The sequence below is a fragment of the Hemitrygon akajei genome, chromosome 20, assembly GCF_048418815.1.
Source record: "Hemitrygon akajei chromosome 20, sHemAka1.3, whole genome shotgun sequence".
In the NCBI taxonomy this organism is placed as follows: Eukaryota; Metazoa; Chordata; class Chondrichthyes; order Myliobatiformes; family Dasyatidae; genus Hemitrygon; species Hemitrygon akajei.
Genome location: NC_133143.1, coordinates 16,424,151 through 16,448,959, shown reverse-complemented (window position 1 = coordinate 16,448,959; position 24,809 = coordinate 16,424,151). Strand labels below are relative to the sequence as shown.

The 24,809-nt window shown below is 41.5% G+C and overlaps 1 protein-coding gene across 1 annotated transcript in view; it reads right to left on the bottom strand.

Annotated features, from left to right (window-relative positions):
- Nucleotides 1-24,809, bottom strand: part of nedd9 (neural precursor cell expressed, developmentally down-regulated 9) — a 110,675-nt gene that overhangs the window by 16,718 nt on the left and 69,148 nt on the right. The window contains exons 3-4 of the mRNA XM_073023915.1: nucleotides 3,335-3,427; nucleotides 543-659 (exon numbers count right to left, since the gene is read on the bottom strand). Coding sequence (XP_072880016.1) covers nucleotides 543-659; nucleotides 3,335-3,427 — 210 coding nt within the window. The remainder of the gene's footprint in view (nucleotides 1-542; nucleotides 660-3,334; nucleotides 3,428-24,809) is intronic.

The window sequence follows — 24,809 nt, the reverse complement described above, 5'->3', positions numbered from 1 at the left end:
TAGATCAATCACGATCTTGTTAAAAAGCATAGATGACGAGATGGGCTGAGTGGCCTACCACTTCATGAATTCCTTTCATATTTAGAGAGGGAATTGCAGTTTGGGGCATTAGGTGAAGGCACGGTTACTGATGGAGCAGCCATTAAACTCTTGTGTGAGCCAAGGGTCAGAATTAAAGGATGGTTTAGGGTGAATGGTATAAGTTAGGTTACTGGCAGCAGAGCTGTGGATGGCCCAAGTTTTAGGAGAGCCAGTCAGGGGCCAAGCCAGGGGTTACTGATGAGCTACTGATGATCATGGGACAGAGAAAAAAATTAGAGATGGAAACAATCATCTAACTGATGGCATGGATGTGATTACTGTAAATCTATTCTTAAAGACTCAAAAGCATTATTGATTTTTTTTATATAGTTGGGACCCTTGTGCAGCTTATCACTGAAATCCTGCCACCAACTTTTGAACTGCTGAAACCTTAAAAGAGAAATTTGATCCAGAAGAAAATGATGGAACTTGAGATTTGTGACAACGTAGTGACTACTCACACTTTGATTTTCCTTCCCCAAACTAGGCGGTATAGCATACAACCCTCTGGCTCTGAAGTCTTCAGACTGCATCTGAGGCATGGGCCCTTTTAGCACTGAAGGAGGGATGTCATACAGCTGTAAACAGAAAGTAAAGTTTTGTTAGAACTCAAGCCAATCTCAGGCTAATTGCTATTATTCAACTTGAAATTGCCTGGATTTTAGAATCCTTTTTATCAAGGTCTTATACAGATGTGGCTGCAAGATCACAGTATTTACACAGATTAGATTGCACTATAGTAGTTAGAAAAATGGTCTTTCATACTTTAATTTCTAGACCCACAGCCAACCAGTTGAATGCTATTAGGTCTTTATAGTGAATGTGCAGAGGGATATGTATATTTTTTCAATTTTTAAAGAATGTTTCAGAATGTTTTTGTTAAGGCTCTGGATAATGGACTCATGACAAAAGTGAGGGCAAGTGCTGTCAAATAACTCTATGTAAAGCAAATTTGATAAAAGGAGGAATGGGGTGAAAGATGACCACTATTTTGATTGGAGCAATGTGGAAAGACATGGATCAGTCACAAGTCCATTGTCATCAGACATATCTAGGATATGGTTTAAGTAAGTCAATGGGAATCAAAATCTGCAGATTATACTTAACTGGGAGGAAGGGATTTAGAGGGGGTGATGAGAAGTTAACACCAAGAATGCAACATAGCATGAGATATCCTAATATTTACCTCTTAATTGCCCAGTTTGCATTAAACTTTAATGAACTAAATTAACTTTTGATAGGACCAGTTTAGTAAGACATAAATGGCAGTGTGACACAGTTTGCAGCGGCCTCTTCAGAGTTGATATCTGTTATTTGTCAAGCGGGGTGCTGTGCACAATCCTAATCTGATGAAAAACGGACGTGGGAGCACGGAGGAACATCTGGAAATCTCCAGGAAGGCCTTCTTCATTGCTGCTGCTGTTGTGAGGTCCGGGTCTTTGCTCAGAAGAACAGGCCCCCAGTTCTTGGGGTCCTGTTGCCGGTGGCCGATGGCAGGGGTGTCGTAGTGTGCTCGGCAGAGGATGGTGCTCAGAGAGGCTGTACCAGAAGGGATGGTTGGAGGCTCGGAGGTTCGACGGACTTGGAGTCCACAGTGGCTGGGGCGCTTTCACTGTGTGCTGCGTATGCGAGGCTGAGTCCGGTGGCACCGTGGAAGTCCATAGCGGGGGTATTTCCTTCTGTCGCCTATACGTGGGATGAGGAGTCTATCGGGACCCTGAGGACATGTGGAAACTGTGTGGTGGTTTCTTTCGAACTTATAGTCTTTCAACATCTTTGGACTATTTTTACTGTGCCCATGGTCAGTTTTTTTTTATCAATTATGGTATTGTTTGCACTGTTGTAACTATGTGGTTTTGTGTAGGTCTTGTAGCTTTAGTTTTTGGTTTGTTGGGTGGTAGAATTGGTCTCCTGACTTGGTATGTCTGGGTAGTCTTGTTTTGTCTGGTGGGTTTGGAGCTCCTTTCCGGGGAATGCGCTAAGATGATAGCGCGATATTAATACGCAGCAGCCTCTCCAGACTCTGGATTTGGGGATTGCCAAACGTTATGTGGATTTTCTGGTGTAGTCTGTTTTGTTGTGTGCTTTTGTGATATCATTCTGGAGGAACATTGTTTCATTTTTTAACTGCATTGCAGTTGTGGTTTCTAAATGACAATAAACCAAAATTCAATCAATCAATTCAATATTCTCTTGAACTTCAAAGTTCAAAGTAAATTTATTATCAAAGTACATGCATGTCACTATCCACAACCATGAGATTTATTTTCCTGTGGGCATTCCCAGTAAGTACAAAGAAACACAACAGAATCAGTGAAAGACTGCACATAACAAGACTGACAAACAACCAATGTGCAAACGAAAACAAACTCTGCAAATACAAAATGAAAATAAAACTAAACTAATAATAATAATAAATAAGCAATAAATATTGAGAACATGCAAAGAAAAGTCCTTGAAAACCAGTCCATAGGTTGTGGGCACAGTTCCATTCTGGGAAGAGTGAAATTGAATGTATCCCCTCTGGCCCAGAAACCTAATGTTGAGAGATAACAACTATTCCTGAACCTGGTGGTGCAGGACCTGAGGCTCCTCTACTTTCTTGCTGATGGCAGCATCAGAAGAGAGAATGACCAGATGGCAGAAGTCCTTGATGATGGATGCTGCTATCTTGCAATAACACTCTTTGCAGATATATCAGTGGTGAGGAGGGCTTTACTTGTGATGGCCTGGGATGTATCCACTACTTTTTGTGAATTTACTGTTCAGGGGCATTGATGTTTCCATTAGAAGGCAACCAGCAGGTACACTCTCTAACGTGCACCTATAAAAGCTTGTCAAAGTTTTAGATGACATACAGAATCTTCACAAATTTCTAAGAAAGTAGAAGTGCTGACGTGCCTACTTTGTAATGGCATTTACATACTGGATCCAGGACAGATCCTCTGAAATGATATTACCAATAAATTTAAAGCTGCTCATCCTCTCCACCTCTGATCCCCAATGAGGACTGGCTCATGAATTTACAAGAGATCATCTTGAACAAATAATTGAAAGCAGGGTTGAATATCAGTAAACAAATTAAAAATGCCAATGGCTGTGGTCAAAGGAAACTGTGTGAGAACACAAGAAGCACTGGGCACAATGAAATCCAGGCACAGGTGACATCTAAGACCTCAGTGGCAGAGACTAGTTGGCTGAAGGGCCCATTTGTGTTGTCCCTTCTACCCCATTTTATACATTACATACATACCCCTTGACGGACCGCTGGGATATCATAAACCTTTTGATGCCTCAATGGAGAATCATAAACGTAACCTTGTCCACATCTGACTGGAGTCATAACCTGTAAAAATAAAGGAAATTTAAATCATACAAGTAGAAAAAATATTTCTGCAAACAGTTTTACAGTACTTGTGAGAAAAATCAACCTCTATTCAAACTTTCCTATGCTACTGGTTAGAAATTAGGTCTAAAAATTTTAAGTAATCTTTCTCCAAATGGAGGCATCTATTTGTTTGTCGCTAGAATTACTGGGTCATCTACACATTCAGGCACCTTTGGTGGACTGTTAACACTACAGAGTGTGTGTTGAGTCTGACATTTGTTTTGTCAATTATGTTTCCAGTGGTAATTGACCCCAAAAGAGCTCTTGGATTTAAACTGCATAGCAACAAGAATGGTGCAATGAAAAGTACAATTTTCTGGACAAGGGTGTGTACAGATTCATAGTACAGTGTGTGAAACTTTATTGAAAGCCTGGGATGGACAAAGCAGGATGAAAATTGCTAGCCATTAAGAGATAGCTACAAAGAAAAGTTGCAAGAAAAGTAGTTCTCCCCTTGGGGATGAAACAAACCTGAACAAAGCTTTTCAGAACAATGGAACAGTCTTTTTCAAAGGTAATCATTTAAACAAAAACTAGCTGGGTCTGGGGCAACTCTGCAGCCTTTCATCCACTCTTAACTCACAGATCTGGCACTGGCAGATGGTTAAACCTGTTAATGACGTTCCGGCACATCTTGGAGCAAGTGGGGAAGCTGCACAGTTTATGAAACAAAAAGCTGCTACAGAGCTCCAGTGACCAGGATTCAAACACTGGAGGTCAGGCTGTCTGTGAGGAGTTTGCACGTTCCCCTAGTGACCACGTGGTTTTCTCCTGGATGCTCCAATTTCCTCTCACAGGTTTATCTCTGACAGAGTTGGGGGAGAATAAAAATTAATGTGGTTGAATGGTTATAATTGGAGTGGACTTGGTGGGTCAAAAGGCCAGTATGGCTTTGACTTTATGAATGATCACAACATAGAGCTGTATATTATAGAAACAGGCCCTTCAGCGCATACATCCATGCTGACTTTTTTGCTTATCTACACGAATCCGATTTGCTTGCATTAGGACCAAATTCTTCTATGCCTTGTTTATATGTGTCTGTCCACATGCCTATTAGATGTTGTGATTATATCTGATTCACCCACCTCCTCTGGTTGCAAGTTCTGGTAATCAAACAATCCATGTACAAAAAAAAAATTATAAAGCTCTTTCCACTCATCTTAAACCTATGCCCTCATGTTTCTAATAGCCCTACTCCCTACACACTCATTAATTTTATATACTCCTGTTAAATCACTCCCCAATCTCCTTTGCTACAAGGAAAAGCTGATTTATTCAATCTCTCCTCATAACTATAGTCCTTCAATCCTGTCACAACATGGCCAAGTTACCCTTAAATAAATAGCTATAGAAGCAACACCTGAAAATACATTGTTCAGTTTTGGTGCATTGGGAAGCAACACACTACCCTTCCAATAAACAGGTAATATGAGGTTTTGGAGACCTAGAGAGTGGTCAATGTGGTATTGTTGTTTAAAAAAATGGTAGCAAAAGCAAGTCACGAAACTACAGGTGAGTCTGATATTGGTGGTGGGAAAATTAATGGAAGGGATTCTGAGGGACACAATCTAGCAACATTTGGAGAGTCGGGTCTGATTTGGAACAGTCAGCATGGCTTCTGTGCATGGGAACTTGTGTCTGCCAAATCCCTTGGGAGTTCTTCAAAGAGGGGACCAGGGGACAGATGAGTGTAGGGCAGTGGGTATTGTCTATATGGGCTTTAGCGAGGCCTTTGACAAGGGCCCTCATGGCTGGACGGTTAGATTGCATTGGATCCCAGGGAGATGGTGGATTGGATTCAGGACTGCCTCAGTGTTAGGAAGCAGAGAGTGTTTCTCTGTTAGGATTGTTTCTCAGACTGAAAGGCTCAATCTAGTGATGTAACACATAGGCTGGTGCTGGAACCTTTGTTGTTTGTAATTTATACAGTATAAATGATTTGGATGTGAATATACAAGGCATGGTTAGTCAGTTTGTACATGATACTAAAATAGATGGTGTTGTGGGGAGTGTTAAGAAAAATTATGAAAAATCAGCAAGGTATGTGGGCTGAGGATTCAATCCCGATAAATGTGAGGTATTATACTTTGGGAAATCAAACCAGAGTTGGAGTTACACAGTGAGTGGTAAAGCCCTGGGGAGCATTAGGGAGTCAGGGGACCCAGGCATGCAAGTACACAGTTCAGTGAAGGTGTCATGGATGGATGGTGTGGTGAAAGCGGTGTTTGGCAATCTGGTCTTTATTAGTCAGGGCACCGAGTATTGGCATTGACAAGTTATTGCAGCAGATATATAAGACATTGGGGAGGCCACATGGAGTATTGTGTATAGTTTTGGTCACTCAGTTATAGGAAAGGTGTTATTAATCTAGAAAGAGTGCAAAAAAGATTACCAGGATGTTGCCTGGGTTGGGGGTGGGTTCTGTTACAAGGAGAGATTGTGTAGACAAAGGATTTATTCCGGCTACTCTTTTCTCACGGATGCTGCCTGACCTGCTGAGTTCTTCCAGCGTTGTGTACGTATGGATTTATTCCGTGTAACCTAGGAGACTGAGGGGTGACCTGAAAGAGGTATTTAATATTATGAGTAGCATAGGCAGAGTCAAAGCAGTCTTTTTCCCAGGTAGGGTAAGCCAAAAACAAGAAGAGGCTATACGATTAAATTGGGGTGTATGGGGTGTCCAGGAAGGGGCCGCATCTAGCTGGCAGGCTTGTTGTGCTCCACCCTGGGGTAACTCATCCACATTTGGTCTCCACCTGCCACCAAACTCTCACCTTTGGCTCCAAGTAACTGTTCGCATGCGACAGTGGCCACACGCTGATTTCAGTTCTTTGCAGGAATGGGACCCGTTCTCATGGTTTCAGGACAGGCTGTTGTTCAGCACTCCAATGGTTTGGCCTGAGAGTTTGGCTCGAATTTGGAAGCTTAAGATCTCGGAACTCTGGAGATGGGCGGATTGAGGGTCGGTCTCAGGGCAGGAGACCTGTGTGCTGTTGGGGGAGTCAGGATATCTGCTGTGGGCCTGAAGACCTGGGATCTTTGCAATCTTCGGGCACAGAGCTCAAAAAAAGTAGTGTAACGGACTTTTTAACCTCATAAACCAGCAAGTTGTTTGTTATGTCTCCCCGCTCGCTGGGAAAATGGAGATACCTTTTTCTCCCTTATTAGGGAGCGAGAGAATCTGTGATATGTTGAATGCTGGATGTAATGCGAAGTCTTTGGGGTAACTTCAAGTCTGTGTCTTTGCTATTTCTTTGCTGACACTTGCATGCTCGGTGATGGTGCTGATGCTTGCTTCTTTTTTGCAAGGGGAGGGGGGGATTGTTGCTCGCTGCCGCTTCCGCACGGGAGGTGGGGAGCTGGGGGGGTCTTTGGGGTTCTTACATTTATCTGTCGTTCATTCTTTGGGGCACTTCTCTGTTTTCGTGGATGTTTGCAAAGAAAAAACATTTCAGGATGTATATTGTATACATTTCTCTGATATTAAATGGAAAACATCAAGTTGGATAAGTCACCGGGACCGGATGAGATGTACCCCAGGCTACTGTGGGAGGCGAGGGAGGAGATTGCTGAGCACCTGGTGATGATCTTTGCATCATCAATGGGGATGGGAGAGTTGCGATTGTTGCTCCTTTATTCAAGGAGTAGAGAAAGCCCAGGAAATTATAGACCAGTGAGTCTTACTCTCATGGCCCCTTCTGGCTCTCCTAATTTCTTTCTTCAGCGTGATTTTTTCCTGTTTCCTTTCTTCCTGCTAGCCTTATAATCTTCTAGATCTCTATCATTATCTAGTTTTTTGAACCTTTTGTAAGCTCTTCTTTTCTTCTTGACTAGATTTACAACAGCCTTCGTACACCACGGTTCCTGTACCCTACCATCCTTTTCCTGTCTCATTGTACCATTCCTATGCAGGACTCCACGCAAATATCCCCTGAACATCTGCCACATTTCTTCCGTACATTTTCCTGAGAACTTCTGTTCCTAATTTATGATTCCAAGTTCTTGCCTGATAGCCTCATATTTCCCCTTACTCCAATTAAACGCTTTCCTAACTTGTCTGTTCCTATCCCTCTCCAATGCTATGGTAAAGGAGATAGAATTGTGATCACTATCTCCAAAATGCTCTCCCACTGAGAGATCTGACACCTGACCAGGTTCATTTCCCAATACCAGATCAAGTACAGCCTCTCCAGAGTACAGCTCAGTACAGAACTGAAAGAGGTGTATAAGATGATGAGAGGCATTGATCATGTGGATAGTCAGAGGCTTTTTCCCAGGGCTGAACTGGCTACCATGAGAGGGCACAGTTTTAAGGTACTTGGAAGTAAATACAGAGGAGATGTCAGGGTTAACTTTTTTTTTAAAACACAGAGACCGGTGAGTGCATGGAATGGGCTGCCGGTGTTAGTGGTAGAGGCAGATACAATAGAGTCTTTTAAAAGACTCCTGGACAGGTACATGAAGCTTAGAAAAATAGAGGGCTATGGATAACCCAAGGTAATTTCTAAGTAAGGACATGTTTGGTACAGCTTTGTGGGCTGAAGGGCCTGTATTGTGCTGTAGGTTGTGCTGCTGGATCTTTGAACCTGATACAGCACTTCAACAGGTGGGCTATACCAGATGAGGGTAGCCAGGATCCTCCAACCCCAGTGAGTCTACCCCAGCATGCGAAGCCAGTTCTGGTGGACTGGGCAGATGAGATCAACTCCAAGATCCAATGGCCAAGAGGGCAGTGTTGCAACGCTTTGTGGAGAGCGAAGGGCATGACAAGGCACAAAGGTGTCATGGCTATCCACTGCAACCCAATTTCTCATACCATTGGGCCAGGAGTTTTTGAGGCTGAGACAGTGCAACAACTTTTTCACTATAAAATCCTCCCACACAGGTTATATCATTGTCAGAAACATCAGACAACCAACATAAGGTTACGACTGGAAGCGAGAGATTCAAAAAGAATATCATCTTTATGCATGAGTAGTACTATTTGAAATAAGCTGCCAGAAATAGTGGTTGAGGCAGGCAGCTTAGTAACATTTAAGATGTATCAAGATAGTATATGGATAGGAAAGGTTTCGAGGGCAATGGGCCCAACGTGGGCAACATGGATGAGCTGGGGTGAAGGGACTGTCTGCATACTGTATGACACTATGATGACGACTCTGATAATCAGGTAGTATGATTTCCCTCCTATGTCATTAAACGAGCTTCATTCATTGTAACTACATTTAGAAAAAAATAATTTTAAAGTGGCTGCTAAAGAGAGTTGGTGATAGTGCAGTGTAGAATGTCGGCCTCTGAATTCAGACTTAACCAATGAAACACAGTCGTTGTTCATCACCAGCTGCATTTGATCGTTGAAATGTAGAACAACTCCTTTTAGCTTAAGTGTTATTAATTGACAAGCTATCAAAAAAAGGAAATTCCTTCAAACTGATAAATATTGAACAAATAATATTTTCATAGACCCTCTATAAAAACAACAGAATTATTTTGGTCATGGTACCCCAAACCCTAATCTATATTTCAGACCGTTCCCTTTACCACAACCCATTGCTCAGTCCATGTGCAGTACCCAGCTCATTGCCAACTCTGAGCCTTCGCAACAGTTCACAAGAACATGAACAAGAAGTCGGCGTAAAAGGCCACAGAGGTATGTGTGAAGGAGGTTGTAATGGAGAGGATGATAATCCAAAGAGAAAAAGAGAGAGGGCAGCACACTGGAGGTTGATAAGTAAAGTGCAAGGGTCATGATGAGGTAGATTGAGAGATCAAGAGTTCATCTTTATTGTATAAATGTCCGTTCAAGTGTTTGATAGCTGCTAGATAGAAGCTGTTCAACAGCCTGGTAGTCTGATCTTTCAAGCTTTTGTATCTTCTGTCCGACAGGAGAGGGAAGAAGAGGGAATGACTAGGGTGGGAGTGGTCTATGATTAAGTTGGGTGCTCTCCTGAGGCAGTGAGAGGAGTAGGTGGATTCAGTGGAGGGGAGGATCATGTATTCACAGAGCCAAGTTAGAGTCACAACCCCCTATCAACAGCTCACACTCTGTTATGTATCAGAATCCATCTGTTGGTCACAGTTCAAGCAGACAACATAAACATGGTGAAATGGATGTGGTGATGTTCGATTTCCGAGCAAATGACTGAAATGGTGATGAATCCTTTTAGGACTGACATACAGCCCCGGCCATCTGGTTAGGGAAACATCCCTCTCTATACTAAATTATTTCTCCATTCATTGGTGCCATCTGCATGAAACAGATGGTAGACCCACAGATCCTAGTGGCCACGTTGCCGCAGGTTAGCCTGTATCCAGTGACCCACCCCCACTGCCTAATGTAAAAAGAAACAAACAGAAAATCTAAATAGTTTTGAAGAGCAGGAAAAGTGGAAAGTGCCTCACAGCATCCACAAACACCTGTGTTTATAACAACAAATTCCACAAAATATTTTTTTAAGACAACATAACCAGGTAAGGTTAAAAAAGGTCGAAACATCAATAAAGGACATGAGCTCCCACAAAAGATCAATAGGACCAAAATGATCTGTAGACAGAATGAGAAGGTGCAGCATGGAGAAAGATGTCATCTCAGTAAAGCTGCCCATCTGCACGTGAGAACTGAGGTGATGGGGTGGAACTGGCAGCAGCCATCTCCTTCTCAGAAAAGTCAATATTGATTTAACAGATGGGCAGCTTCCTTCAGGCTGCTTTTACAACACTTTGACTAAATTTCAGTCTATTTCCAGCAAGGGAGTTGTGGCCAATTCTTCCATGAGTAAGAAAATAATCTTCAAAGAAAAAAAAACTGCCTGATAATTTTCACTGATCCACTCAACTAACTTATAGATTGATTAAAAAATATTTTCAACAAGTCTAGAAAACAATATTGTGTCTACAATGTGTGTTTTTGACTTACTAAATAACAGCTGGCTGATTTAATGCATTGGAATGTTTGCAATTTTTATTTTAATTTGCATGTGATGTACAACTAAGGAAAAATAATAAGTACTCCTTGATCCATATGTGTTTGTATGGCAACAAGGTCAAATCCATGAAAACAAGCAAAAGAAACTTCACAGGAATTGGTGTGGTAAGCACACGGCATTTCATAGTCACAAAACGTGGGAATGGGGCGAGGGAAAAAAGAGAGAATAAAATCCAATGGGTTGTTGAAACCAATCAGTTTTCTACGCTCTTCACTGTTTTGTACACTTCTAAAGGACATGGGGACAAGGGTCATTAGCAATAGTCAGATTTTCACTGACCTTTCAGTCCAGCAGTGGCTATACCGATTACAGACAGAAGCAGGTGATACTCCCCCCCACAAAAAAAATTAAAATAGGAATCCCAGACCCCAGAGCCAAGCTGAAGTTCAGCAGTTAATAGAAGTATTGGTTGTCTTGGCATAGAGTACATTCCACATTTAAACACAATTTGAAAAAAAGCTTCCCTTTGTAGGTCACCAACTCGACTGATCAAGAAAGACTCAAACTTGGATTTTATCCATCCAGTTCTCCAGTTTGGTATTTATTGCTGTTTATTTACATTTGCATTTGCACAGATTGTTGTCTTCTGCACTCTAGTTGATCTTACATTGATCCTGTTATAGTTACTATACAATATCTTTACTGAGTATACCCGTAGAAAAATGAGTCTCAGGGATGTATATGGTGACATATATAGATTCAAGATTCAACTACATTTATTATCAAAGAATGTGTAAATTATACAACCTTGTGATTTACTTGCCAAAGATATCCATAAAGCAAAAAACCCCAAAGAATAAAACAAATAAAAGGCCAACATTTGATGCACAAGAAAATAAATACAGATCATGTTCGCTTCAATTGTTTGCATGATTTGTATTTTTTTTCTTTCTTTTGTGCATCAAGTGTTGGTCTTGTATTTTTATTTTACAGTATGTACTTTGATAATAAAATTTACTTTGAGCTCTTAGCAGTGGTTCGCAACCTGGGGTCCCCTTTGCATAAAACCCCTGCCTGTCACTGATCACTAACTTGATTGTAAATCAGAAAGTCACTTAAGAAGTGTAAAGAGAGAGATGGCACAGTACATTCATGTTGCTTTATTTGCTTGTTAACTGCCTCTGAACCAGAAGGTTGTAGGTTCAAGTCTCATTCATTGAACCCACACAGCTTTCACTAAAATTTACTTTTCTTTTGCTCTTTCCCGCTTAACTTATGTTTGTGAATATTGTGTCTCTCACGCTATGTGCATGTGATATTGCTGCAGGTAGGTTTAAATTGCACCACTTCATAATGTTCATAATCACAACTCAGATTCATAGTCTGCTGAGGACTAGATGAGACCATAAGATATGAAGTCAAGTCAAGTCACTTTTATTGTCATTTCGACCATAACTACTGGTACAGTACATAGTAAAAATGAGAACGTTTTTCAGGACCATGGTGTTACATGACACAGTACAAAAACTAGACTGAACTACGTAAAAAAAAAACAACAGAGAAAGCTACACTAGACTACAGACCTACACAGGACTACATAAAGTGCACAAAAACAGTGCAGGCATTACAATAAATAATAAACAGGACAATACGGCAAGGTGTCAGTCCAGGCTTCGGGTATTGAGGAGTCTGATAGCTTGGGGGAAGAAACTGTTACATAGTTTGGCCATGAGAGCCTGAATGCTTCGGAGCCTTTTCCCAGATGGCAGGAGGGAGAAGAGATTGTATGAGGGGTGCATAAGGGGTTCATAATGCTGTTTCCTTCGCGGATGCAACGTTATAGGAGCAGAATTAGGCTATTCAGCCCATTGAATCTGCTCTGCCATTCCACCAGAGCTGATTCCAGATCCCACTCAATCCCATACATCTGCCTTCTCATCATATCCTTTGATACCATGACTGATCAGGAAATTATCAACCTCCACCTTAAATATACGCACAGACTTGGCCTCCACCGTGGTCTGTGGCAGAGCATTCCACAGATTTACTACTCCTTGGCTAAAAAAATTCCTCCTTACCTCTGTTTTAAAAGGCTGCCCACAATTTTGAGTCTGTGCCCTCTAGCTCTGGATACCCCCACCATCGGAAACATCCTCTCCAGATCCACCCTATCTAGTCCTTTCAACATTCAGTAGGTTTCAATATCTCCACGGATTCTAAATTCCAGTGAGTACAGGCCCTAAGCTGCTAAACGCTCCTCATATGATAATCCCTTCATTCCCAAAATCATCCTTGTGAACCTCCTCTGAACTCTCTCCAATGAGATCTGTGGCATTCAAGACCAGTGAACCAGAACTATACAAGAAGTCCAGGTACAACCTACAGAAGCCTTTCTTAAGAGCGAAAGAATAATTCTGATACAGGTTAGAGATGGAATCAGATGTACGTCAGCTCTAGCAGGGTTTGTGGGTCATTGCTTCCTACAAAGCAAAACCTAACACCATGAATGGGAGTGAAACTTCACTCCCAGCCAAGCTCAGTGCCTTTTATGCAGAATAGGAAAGGGAGAATAAAACTAACCCTGTGTAAATGCCTGCAGCATCTGGTGACACTGTGATCTCTGTCTTGGAGGCCGATGTCAAAACACCTTTCAGGAGGGTGAACCCCTGCAAGGCGTCAGGCCCTGATGGTTCTGAACAGCTGTGTCAACCAACTAGAGGGAGTGTTAATTTTTTCGCTGCTGTAGTCGGACGTTCTCACCTGCTTCAAAAGGGTGATATTCATACCAGCGCCCAAGAGCAGGGTGAGTTGCCTCAATGACCATCACCCATTGGCACTCACATCCACTGTGATGAACTGCTTTGAGAGGTTGGTCATGGCAAGAATCAGCTCCTGCCTAAGGAAGGACCTGGACTTGCTGCAATTTGCTGATCACCACAATAGGTCTACAGCAGATGCAATCTCACTGGCTCTCCACTCGGCCTTGGATTGCCTGGACAATAGTAATACCTACATCAGGCTGCTGTTTATTGATTACAGCTCAGTGCTCAACCCAATCACACCCTCAGTCTAATCAATAAGGTCCAAATCCTGGTTTCTGTACCTCACTCTGCAACTGGATCCTTGGACTTCCTTCACCGGACAACGACAGTTCTGTGGATCAGAAATAACACTTCTTCCTTGCTGACAATTGGCGTTGGTGCACCTCAATTTCTCTCTACACACACGATTGGTGGCTAGGCATAGCTCAAACACGATCTATAAATTTGCAGATGACAAAACTATTGTTTGCAGAATTTTAGATGGTGATGAGAAGGCGTACAGGAGCGAGAAAGATCAGCTAGTTGAGTGGCATTGCAGCAACAACCTTGTACTCAATGTCAGTAAGACCAAGGAATTGATTGTGGACTTAAGGAAGGGTATGTTGAGGAAACACACACCAGTCCTCATTGAGGGATCAGAAGTGGAAAGGGTGAGCAGTTTCAAGTTCCTGGATGCCAACATCTCTGAGGATCTATCCTGAGTCCAACATATTGATGCAATTACAAAGAAGGGAAGACAGCAGCTATATTTCACTCAGAGTTTAAGAAGTATTTGTATGTCACCAAAGACGCTCTCAAATTTCTACACATTTAACTGGTTGCATTACTGTCTGGTATGGTAAAAGCTGCAGAAAATTGCAAACTCCATCATAGGCACTCGACTACCTAGCATCTAGGTCACCTTCAAAAGGCGATGCCTCAAAAATTAGCAATCTATTATTAAGGACCCTCATCACCCAGGTCACACCCTCTCTTCTTTGCTTCTCCAAAGTCTTGGTTACAGGAGCCTGAATTCACACAAACAATGTTTCAGTAACAGCTTCTTCCCCTCTGTCATCAGATTTCTGAATGGGCAATGAATCTATGAACACCATCTCACTATTCTGCATTACATATTTATTTTACATATACTTATTGTAAGTTATAGCTTCTTTTATTATGAATTGCAATCTACTGCTGCCACAAAACAACGTATTTCATGACATATTAAACCAGATTCTGACTCTAGGTATCAAGGGGTATAAATTTAACAGTAAAGTGCCTATTTTGTGGGTCTAAAACTATAAGCCTTTGAGCAGATAGGAAGCAGGGATTTTCCATTAGCATTTTAACCTCTGCTGAATTGGTTCAGGATTCATTCAGCTATCTTGATAACTAAATGAACAACGGATACATATCCGTACTGCAATAAGACACCTTTGCTGAGTTGGTAAACTGTTTTTTCACATCATGTAGAAACTATCTGGCATTTCCAGCCATTGTTTACCAACTGAGTACCACGAGGTGTGGATAGAAAGGATTCAACAGAACAAAGCTGTTTTTAGAATGACTTTGTTAAAGCACTGTATGTTAGCGCACATGGAGTCAAATGTCAAATAGTTAGATGGAACCAAATTGGATAAAAAGTCAGAAATGGGGAAATGTGCAAATGGTTGTTGCTATTTGGAATTTAACAATGTAGAACATGATGCTCCACAAAGATCAGTGACAAGACCATTGCTCTAACTTGGTGCAGAGATCAGTACAATGCAGCCTGAACTGTCTTGGGGTGACAGAAAACAAGCAACTCTACCATTAACTCAGAGGAGTTAACTTCATTGTACCAAGTTCTGCATGTACTCAAATGGGTGACACAATGGTGCAGCCACTGCCTCACAATTCCCGAGACATGGGTTCAATCTGGTCCTGTCTGTATAGAGTTTACACGTTTTCCCTGTGGCTCCGAGGGCTTCTTTCTGGTGCTCCGGTTTCTTCCCACATCCCAATGACATGCCAGTTGGTCACAGTAAATTGCCCCTGGCGTGTAGGTGAGAGGGTAGAATCTGTGGGAAGATGATAGGAATGTGGGGAGAATAGGACATAGGAAAATAGTGAGGGAAAATGATTGCTTTGTGTGCTGGCATGGACTCAATGGGCTGAATGGGCTCCCAAGTCATTAGGGAAATAAGGATTATCGGGCCAGTTCTGCTTGCTGTTCCATGACATTTACTTAACTCTGCACCAAACTGAAGCGGGCTATGGCCAGCTCTGGCTTCTCCGGGCTTCGTGTCTGTAGACTCACACTCGTTCTGAATCATATTTTGTTCACTTTTATTGTTTACATGATTTGTTTTGTTTCTATGCACATTGGGTGTTTAACAGTCTTTTTATGGGTTCTTTTGGGTTTCTTTGTTTTGTGCTGCTTGTAAGGAGACAAATCTCATGGTTGTAAAATGTATGCATACTTTGATAATAAATGTACTTTGAACTTTGAAAATATCCAGAAGCTTTGTGATTACCACTGTACAGAGCCCATCTCAAGCATAAACAGGAAGAGGCTGCACCTTATGGCAAAATACGTTCCCTATTATCCTTAGGCAATGAAATCTGTATGATTAAATTCCAAGCATGTTTGAGATTGATTCTTGTTAAAGCCAGAGGGCTAAATACGGTGGTTAATGGAAGGATTGTGTTGATAAAATAGTATCTTGATCATAAATATTTGCTTTTAATAATGTTTAGGGCAAAATTGTGCAGCTGGGAGGAAAGGTTGAGATTGGAAGTGGGAACATCGCTGATTCAGCCACAACTCGTGCAGGCACGAATCTTATTTGACTAATCACCTGCAAGGCACATGCCGAAAGTTAGCACTGTCTTAATCCAGCCACACTACAGTGGTAAGATATGAGATCACAGCCAAGGTACAGAAATCTTAGAAACAAACACATGTCAAGACTGGCTGAGACAAGCACTGTTGAAACTCGTGTCAGAAGTGTGGCAGAGGATAAACAGGAAGAGCCACATAGAGTCTGCGGTGTTTGTCTCACAAGATTTGACTTGTTCACTGTAACTCAACCAGGGGCAATGATTTCAAAAGCAGCTGCTATGGGATGGAATGAATTTTTTGCTAATTCCTCTTCAGTCACAGTCTTACTCTAGGCTGTATATTTTTAAGTGATAGAAAATGTTCTACTTTTCTGCGTGCAGGGAACAGGCACTCTGAGGCAGTAATGAAGTAGAACCATACATTTCAGGCTTCTGCACCCAGCACACTGCCTTGAGAACCTATAGGTTTTCTGGCTGTTGGGACAGGATGCCAAGACATTCCCACCAAATTCAGCTAGGGCATCAAAGAAAGACCAGTAATAAGGGTCAGTCTCTCAACTCTAGTAAGCCACTGGTTTAGATGAATAGTCAACCTTATTCATAGACATAAGAGATTCTGCAGATGCTGGAAATCTTGAGCAACACACACACAATGCTGGAAGAATTCCGCAGCCAGGCAGCATCTAAGGAGGGGAATAAACAGTTGATGTTTTGGGCTGAGATCCTTCAAAAGGCCTGGAAAGTGTGCATGTGTGTATGGGCAGGGGCAAAGTCAAAATAAGAAGATGGGGGGGGGGGGAACGGAAACAGTACAAGTTGGCAGATAATAGATGAGACTAGATGAAGGGAAAGGTGGGTTTGTGGGGAAGAAGGAATGAAGTAAGAAGCTGGGAGAGAATAGATAGTAGTAAAGGACTGAAGAAGAAGGAATCTAATAGGAGAGGAGAGTGGACTATAGAAAAAAAGGGAAGGAAGAAGGGAGCCAATGAAGGTGATGGCCAGGTGATAAGATAATGAATGAGAGGATAACCAAAATGAGAAATGGAAAATTAGAGAAGGAGAAATTACCAGAAGCTTGTACTTCTTCCCCTTTCCATACCTTCTTATTCTGGCTCTGTCCCTTTCCTTTCCAATCCTGACGAATGGTATCGGCCTGAAACATCACCTGTTTATTCCTCTCCATAAATGCTGCCTGACTTGCACAGTTCCTCCAGCATTTTGCGTGTGTTGCTCATCCTTATACGTTTATTACGGTCTCATCTACTGTTATACATTGAGAAGCTTGGCTTTGCATGCTATCTATACAGGGAATTTCAAGGCACAAGTACATCAAGGTTGTACAAAGAAAAAAGCAGTAATGGAATGCCAAAGATTATGATACCCTTAGAGAAATTGTTAGTTAACATGGCTATAAAAGAAACCTTTACTTCTTCTGTCATTCATTCTGTACACCAACAGAGTCATAGAGTCTGAGACACAGAGCTAAAGCTGAGTGCACACTGAGCCATTTACACTAAACCCAAGCCCAGCTCCATTTTATTCTTCCCACTTTCCCATTAAGTCTTTCTCTTCCCAGAGCCTACTACTCATTCACACACTAGGGACTGACCAGAATGCTTGTGCCATAAGGAAAGGTTGAACATACGTGGGAGGTTTTCATAGGAGTGGCAGAGGCTGAGGGGGAGAGCTGAGAGATGTTTATCAAATGATGAGAGACATGGACAGAGTAGAGAGCTGGTGTCTTTATCCCAAGGTCAAAACATCTCATACTACAAGGCATGTTTAAGAGGCTCTTAGATAGCAAATTAATGTACAGAGAATGGAGGACTTTATAGGCAGAAGGGATTAGTTTAGTTAGCCATCTACTAGTTTAATCAGTGTGGCACAATAAGGGTTTGTTCCTGTGTTGCACTGTTCAGAATGAGAATCAGGTTTAACATCACCAGCATATGTTGTGAAATTTGTTGTCTTTGCAGCAGTTCAATGGAATACAAAATAATAGAAAAAATACTGAATTGCCTTAAATTTTTATATATTAAATAGTTCAATTAAATAAGTACTGTAATAGAAATTAAAAAAGTAGTGAGGTTGTGTTCATGGGTTTAATGTCTATTCAGAAACTGAATAGTAGAGGGAAAGGGTAAGAAGGCATTCCTAAATCATTGAGTGTGTGCCTTCAGGATCCTGATAGTAGCAATGAGAACATGGCAGGACTTGGATGATGGGGATCCTTAACGATGGACGCTGCCTTTTTGAGACAATGCTACATGACCTGGATACAATGGAGGCTAGTGTTCATGATGGAGCTGACCAAGTTTACAACTCACTGCAACTTATCTTGATCCTGTGCAGTAGCCTCCCTGCTCCCTCGCTCCCCACCCCCCATATCAGATGGTGATGCACTCAGTTAGAATATTCTCCATGGTACATAGGTAAAAATTTGTGAATGTCTTTGGTGACATGCCAAATCTCCTCAAACTCCTAATGAAATAAAGCTGCTGCATTGTCTTCTTAGTATTTGCATTGATTCGCTGTTAGATCCAGGTTAGATCCTCAGAGATATCGACACCCAGAAACAAAATTGTTCTATGTTCAAATTAAAACTGCAACTGGGTAAATGATGCTGCAGCCAATCAACAATAAACCTGCATCAAGTCTGCATCACATATCAGAGGCTGGAGGCTTTCACATCCACCATCATGAAGTACTTCAAGAGGCTGGTCAAGACACACATTAACTCCAGCCTTCCAGACAACCTCAACTCACTGAAGTTCACCCACCACTGGAACAGGTGTACAACAGATGCCATTTCCCCAGCCCTACACTCATCTGGACTCTAAAGCCCCCTATTTTAACACTGTTGTTTATTGACTACAGCTGCATCTTCAGTAGTAAATTTCCAACCAAATTCACCTCCAAACTCCTAGACCTGAGATCCAACATCTCCTTTGTAATTGGATCTTTGACATCCTCACCAACAGACTACAATCAGCAAGGACAGGCCTCTGCCATGATTATTCTGAACACTGCTGTCCCACACGGCTGCAACCTCAGGTCCCTACTCTACTCCCTATACACTCCTGACTGGGTGGACAGATTCTACAGTTACCTGCATGCCCTCTTTGACCTTTGACCCTCACCACTACAACATGGCTTGGTATGACAACTGCTCTGACTATGACTGCAAGAAACTACAGAAGGGTTTGGACATAGCTCAGCACATCATGGAAACCACCCCCACCACCAACCCATTTATGTATTCTGTCTACATTTCTTACTTCCTCAGTAAAGCAATAAGCATAATCGAAGAACCCCATATATTTTCTCTTCCCTCCCCCACCTGGCAGAAGATACAAAAGCCTGAAAGTTTGTATCACTAGGGTTAAGGATATCTTCTATCCCTCTGTTACAAGACTTAGTCCCTTGTATGATGAGGTGGTCTCTTGACGCCACAATCTACCTCATTATGACCTTGCACTTTATTGTTTACCTGCACTGCATCTTCTCTATAACCATAACACTTCCTTCTACATTTTGTCATTGTTTTACCTTGCACTACTTGAATGCACTGTTGGAATGAATTGATCTGTATGAATGGCATGCATGACAAGCTTTGCACTGTATTTCAGTGCATGTTACAATAATAAACCAATCTACTAATAACCTCTTACTTCCTGTATTCAATCAATCAACTGTTGCCCTCATTCCAATATTTTCACAGCTATCAAGTGAAAGTCATTAAAATGTAAACATGCATTTTAATATACCAATAATTTTTCCCCATACATTCATGAAGCAGTGCTATTTAACTGCAAGAAACTACAGGACCTAATTGGGACCCTCACTAACACACAAATCATATGCAGTAGGACCACAGCTTTTGTTATTTTTGTTATTCACACACGGGGTGTGTGCATCGTCAGCAGGGAAGCCAGTAATTACTGTCTTTCCTCTGTCGCCCTCAGGAAGGTGCTGGCAACGACCTTCTTAGTTCACTGTAGTATGTGCAGTACAGGTACTACTGCAGTGCTGTCAGAGAGAAAGTTTGGGAATTCTACCCTGAACACAACCAATCAATCATGGTGGACAACTTGGTCATTATTCAAGATGGTGGATAAATGAGTGATTGTGAGCTGGAAAGAGTTAATGTCACAAGATCGGGTTGAGAGGCTGACTGGTTGAAGTGAATTCTTCAGGAAAAGGAAATGGAAGTAGGGTATTCCCAATTCACCTGTTCCAAGCACAGGAAATCCCTCACAACTACATTCTCCATTTTCTGCCAGTCGAGTTTAATCTGCTACAACTTTAATGGAAACAGATGGAATTCCTTCAGGTTTGGAAAACACCATTTGCTGTCATTTTATGTTTGTCACATGCACTGAAAAGCTTGTCTTGCATACTGTTTATACAGATATAATCATTACACAGTGCATTGAGCTGAAATAAGGTCAAACAAAAACAATGTAGAATTAAAATGTAGAATAAAGAATAAGTCAGGACTGACGAAGGGTCTCAGCCCGAAACGTCAACTGTACTTCTTCCTATAGATCCTGCCTGGCCTGCTGCACTTCACCAGCATTTTGTGTATGTTGCTTGAATTTCCAGCATCTGCAGATTTCCTCGTGTTTGTGTAGAATAAAGTGTAAAAGCTGCTGAAAAAGTGCAGTGCCGGTAAACTATAAAGTTTAAGATAATAATGAGGTAGATTGTGAGGCCAAGAGTCTATCTTACTGCATAAGAAGTCCATTCAAGAGTCTGATGACAGGGGGATAGAAGCTGTCCTCGAGCTGGATGGTATGCACTTTCAGGTTTTTGTATCTTCTGCCTGATGGGAGGAGTAGAAGAGAAAATGCCTAGGGTGAATGGGTCTTAGAATATGCTGGCTACTTTACTTGGGCAGCAAGAAGTATTGACAGAGTCCATAGAGGGGTGGCTGGTTCCTGTAATATACTGAGTTGTGTCCTCCACATTCTGTAGTTTCTTGTGGTTATGTGCAGAACAGTTGCCATACCAAGCTGATATCCATCCAGACAGAATGCTTTCCATGATGCATCGATAAAAACAGGCAACAGTCTCCAGAAACACGCCAAATCGCTTTAGCTTCTTCTTTAGAAAGTAGAGGACTTGGTGAGATTTCTTAGCCATGACATCAACATTGTTGGAACAGTACAAGCTATTGGGGATGTTCACACCCATTTTAAATCTTTGTTAATTCTGCTGCCTCAAAATTATAGGCACAAGAACCGAATCCAACATGGATCACCAAAATAGTAATTTGCCCATTAGTTCTAATGGTGCAGCCACTGCCCGTAATATTAACTCCATTCCTCTGGACACAACTGTTCAAGGCCTACCAACATTTGTATTGAGATTGGCAAAAAGTATCGGTATTGGTTTTAGTTTAACATTGCCGAAATACAATGTAGTTTTGTCTGGATGTCACACAGAAAGATCATTCCATTCATAAGTTGTAAAAAAGAAGAAAAAGCCATGTTGCAGCTGCACAGATAGCTCAGTGCAAGTAGACTAATGAAGTGCATGGGTTGTGACAGGGTAGACTGGGAAATCAATATCTTACCATTTAGCCTATGAGAAATCCGTTCAAGAGTCTGATCATTGTGAGACAGATGCCGTTCTTGAGACTGGCGGTATACGTTCTCAAGCTTTTCCATCTACTGCCCAATGAGATGAGGGTAAAGAGAGAGTAACCAGGATGGGATGGGTCCTTAACTACATTGGCTACTTACCTGGGACAGCAGGAGGTGTAGACAGGATCAATGGAGGGGACTGGGCTGTGGTCACAACTTTCTCCAGTCTTGGGAAAAGCATCAAGTTGTGATTCTCAAATGTAAAATTTAGTGAGGGTTATTGGGGACATGCAGGGAAGTTGCTTTAACTTCTCCTGGTAAGGGTACAAAGATACAAATACAGCAATGAGAAATTCAGGGTGCTTTTTTCACTCATAAAGTGGGAATCAATTACACAAGGAGCTGTTGACCAGACTTACTGATGCTTTAAGAGACATGCTTCATGTGGGTAACTTCCCTCTCCTGCCTCCACTCTGGCCTGTCACTGGCTTATGATGAACTTTCTGAAGTTCAGTACTGAACTTCTTATTCAACAATTTCAGACAACCTTGTAGCTTATCCTTCAATATTCACCTTGTCTCCCTTTTCAGAATTTAATTCGCCTCCTCTCATTTATACCACTCCCTTCTGTTATTCACCCGCCTTCTCAGCACTTTCTCAGCAAACACCAACACCCTTTGGTTAGTCATCTCTCCTGCCCTCCACCCTTTCTTGGCTCTTTCCTTCTGTTTTCTCTCCAACATAAAACTGGTTTCAGTTCTGTATCCCACCAAATAGCCTTTAATATGAAACATTAATTTTATTTCTTTCTCCATTTTCATCTTTAACTTTAAAATTAAAATGAAATTCTGGAATAAGTTGCTTGGAACCATGGACCAGAGCCAATGGCTTTAGCATGGAAAATGACAAATATCTGGGCACAAAGCAGAGCAAAGCTTCTAGAGGACTTTTCCCTCAAACATAAAGCACCACTCAGTCAGCTGATTGCTTACTCTTTGTGCATCCTTATTCTGTGTGGTTTAATGATAATTTATCAAGTTCAGCTTCATCTCATGACCAGAAACTGCTTAAAGAAATTAAAAGGTGTTATTCAAGTACAAATAGCAAATGTTTGCAAAGCCCATTGCCCTGGTATTTCAGTATATTAGTGGAACCCACCCACTTCATATTTATCAGATAGATTCCTCAATAAATCTGCCAAATGAGATATCTACATTCAGTGGGTATTGGTGGAAAGAAAGGGCTATTTGCTAGAATCCAACAACTTCCCTGATTAACTGACATTCAGGGAACCCGCAAAGGTTCAAGGACTGATTGCAAATGGACAAGACTGAGTTTGGCTGGTATATTACACGTAACTTGTGCTCACTAGACTGGTATAGACGCAGGTAAAGAATGGCCAAAAATGCAAAAGCCTCCTGGCACTCTTTTCACAATTTGGGAGTGGCACAGCTGGCATAAATGCTGCCTCAAAGCTCCAGAAACTCGTGTTTGATCCTGACTGAATCCTTACACATGAGTGAATGGGTTTCAGCCTTCTCTCTGGGCAATAGAAGACCCAGAGATGAGAAGAATGCCAGAAGGTGCACTTCTGTGAAATATCTGCAGGTTCATGAAGCCTGCCACAGCATAACTTAAATGACTTAGTGCAATTTAAAGGCAAACTGTTAGAAGTACCTTAACAGGTCACATCATGATATGGTATGGAAATTTGGACATAGCATTTGCAGAGAATAGTGGGCTCAGCCCAATACATTATGGGCGCATCCCTCCCTACTATCATATTATCTACACGATGAGCTGCCTCAAGAAAGTAATATCTGTCAAAGATCCCGACCATTTGGGTCATGTCATCTCCTCACAGTTACCATCAGATAGGCGTACAGAAGCCTGACGTTCCACACCATCAAGTTCAAGAACTGCTATTTCCCTTCAACTATTCTGAGCTTGAATCAACCTTCACAACCCTAGTAAAGTAACATGATGACAATGGACTTTGCTCATTTTGTTTTACTTGTGTTCTTTCTTGTAAAAATGATGAATAACTAATATTGGATTTACATTTTTTGTGAATGTTTTCTATCTGATGTTATGTATCTGTGATGCTGCTGTAAGTAAGCTTTTCTTTGCACCTGTGCATTTATTTACTTGCGCTTATGGCAATAATCTTGACTTTGACTCCTTCTCAAAAAGATTAGAAGTGAGCACTGTAAACATGTTGGATATATTAAATTATTAACCTGGCTCTTGTGAAAGCTCCTGACCACAGAAACAATCTGCAGATCCCACCTCTCACAACAGTCTCTAAGTCAACCTGCCTCTCCCTGCAACCATATTTACTGCCTTGACTCATAGTCCACTAATATTTAGTGACAAATTCCACTGTAAACTCCACTCCTCATCAGAGTCTCAATAACTATTCCTTGCCCTGCCAAACTGCTAACCCTCATTCACCATCATGGACTACACTCTCGCACTAAATCCCTCATCTGGCAGCAAACCGGTCCAATGATCTTTACTCTGACAAAGGGCAAAGGGCAAAGGGGAAGGGCTCTATTCAGGCAAGGTCATGCAGGGAGCTCAGGAATTAAATGTTCACTGTGACTGCTGAATACATATTTGCATGATCTGACAAAAGTCTAAAATTGTGAAGCAGTCACATCACAACTATGTGGAGATGTGATAATTAAACAAAGACCAAAAACAGTCTGTTATTGGAAAGCTTATGTTAAGGCATTTATGTGTGACTTATTTTTGAACTTTGTACACACAAACTGTGATGCCTGGCAACACTTGCAAAGTCACTGCCCAGAACTGTAAATTGTGCCTCATTTTGGCACCATCCTCAATTATAGTAACTTATAATCAGGAAGTTAAAACCAAAAGCATTCTCAGGATTTTCAGAGTTTGAACAGCCTGACAAGAATATTTTCTTTTTCTTAAATGGTTTCAGTGTATCTTAACATATTCCTAAATTATACAACAGGATAAATAATCCACCCCGAGCCTTCAATGCTTACATTCATGTTGTAAATGTGAAACAGTGCTTTTCAAATCGACACAGAATGAAATCTTATTACTTTTAAAATGCAAGTGATTGTTTATAAATGTTGGGTGCTATTTAACAACAATTCTACTGTATAATGTCAATTCTTAATGTGTGCTAATAAGAATGAAGAACAAAAGTAATTGGATT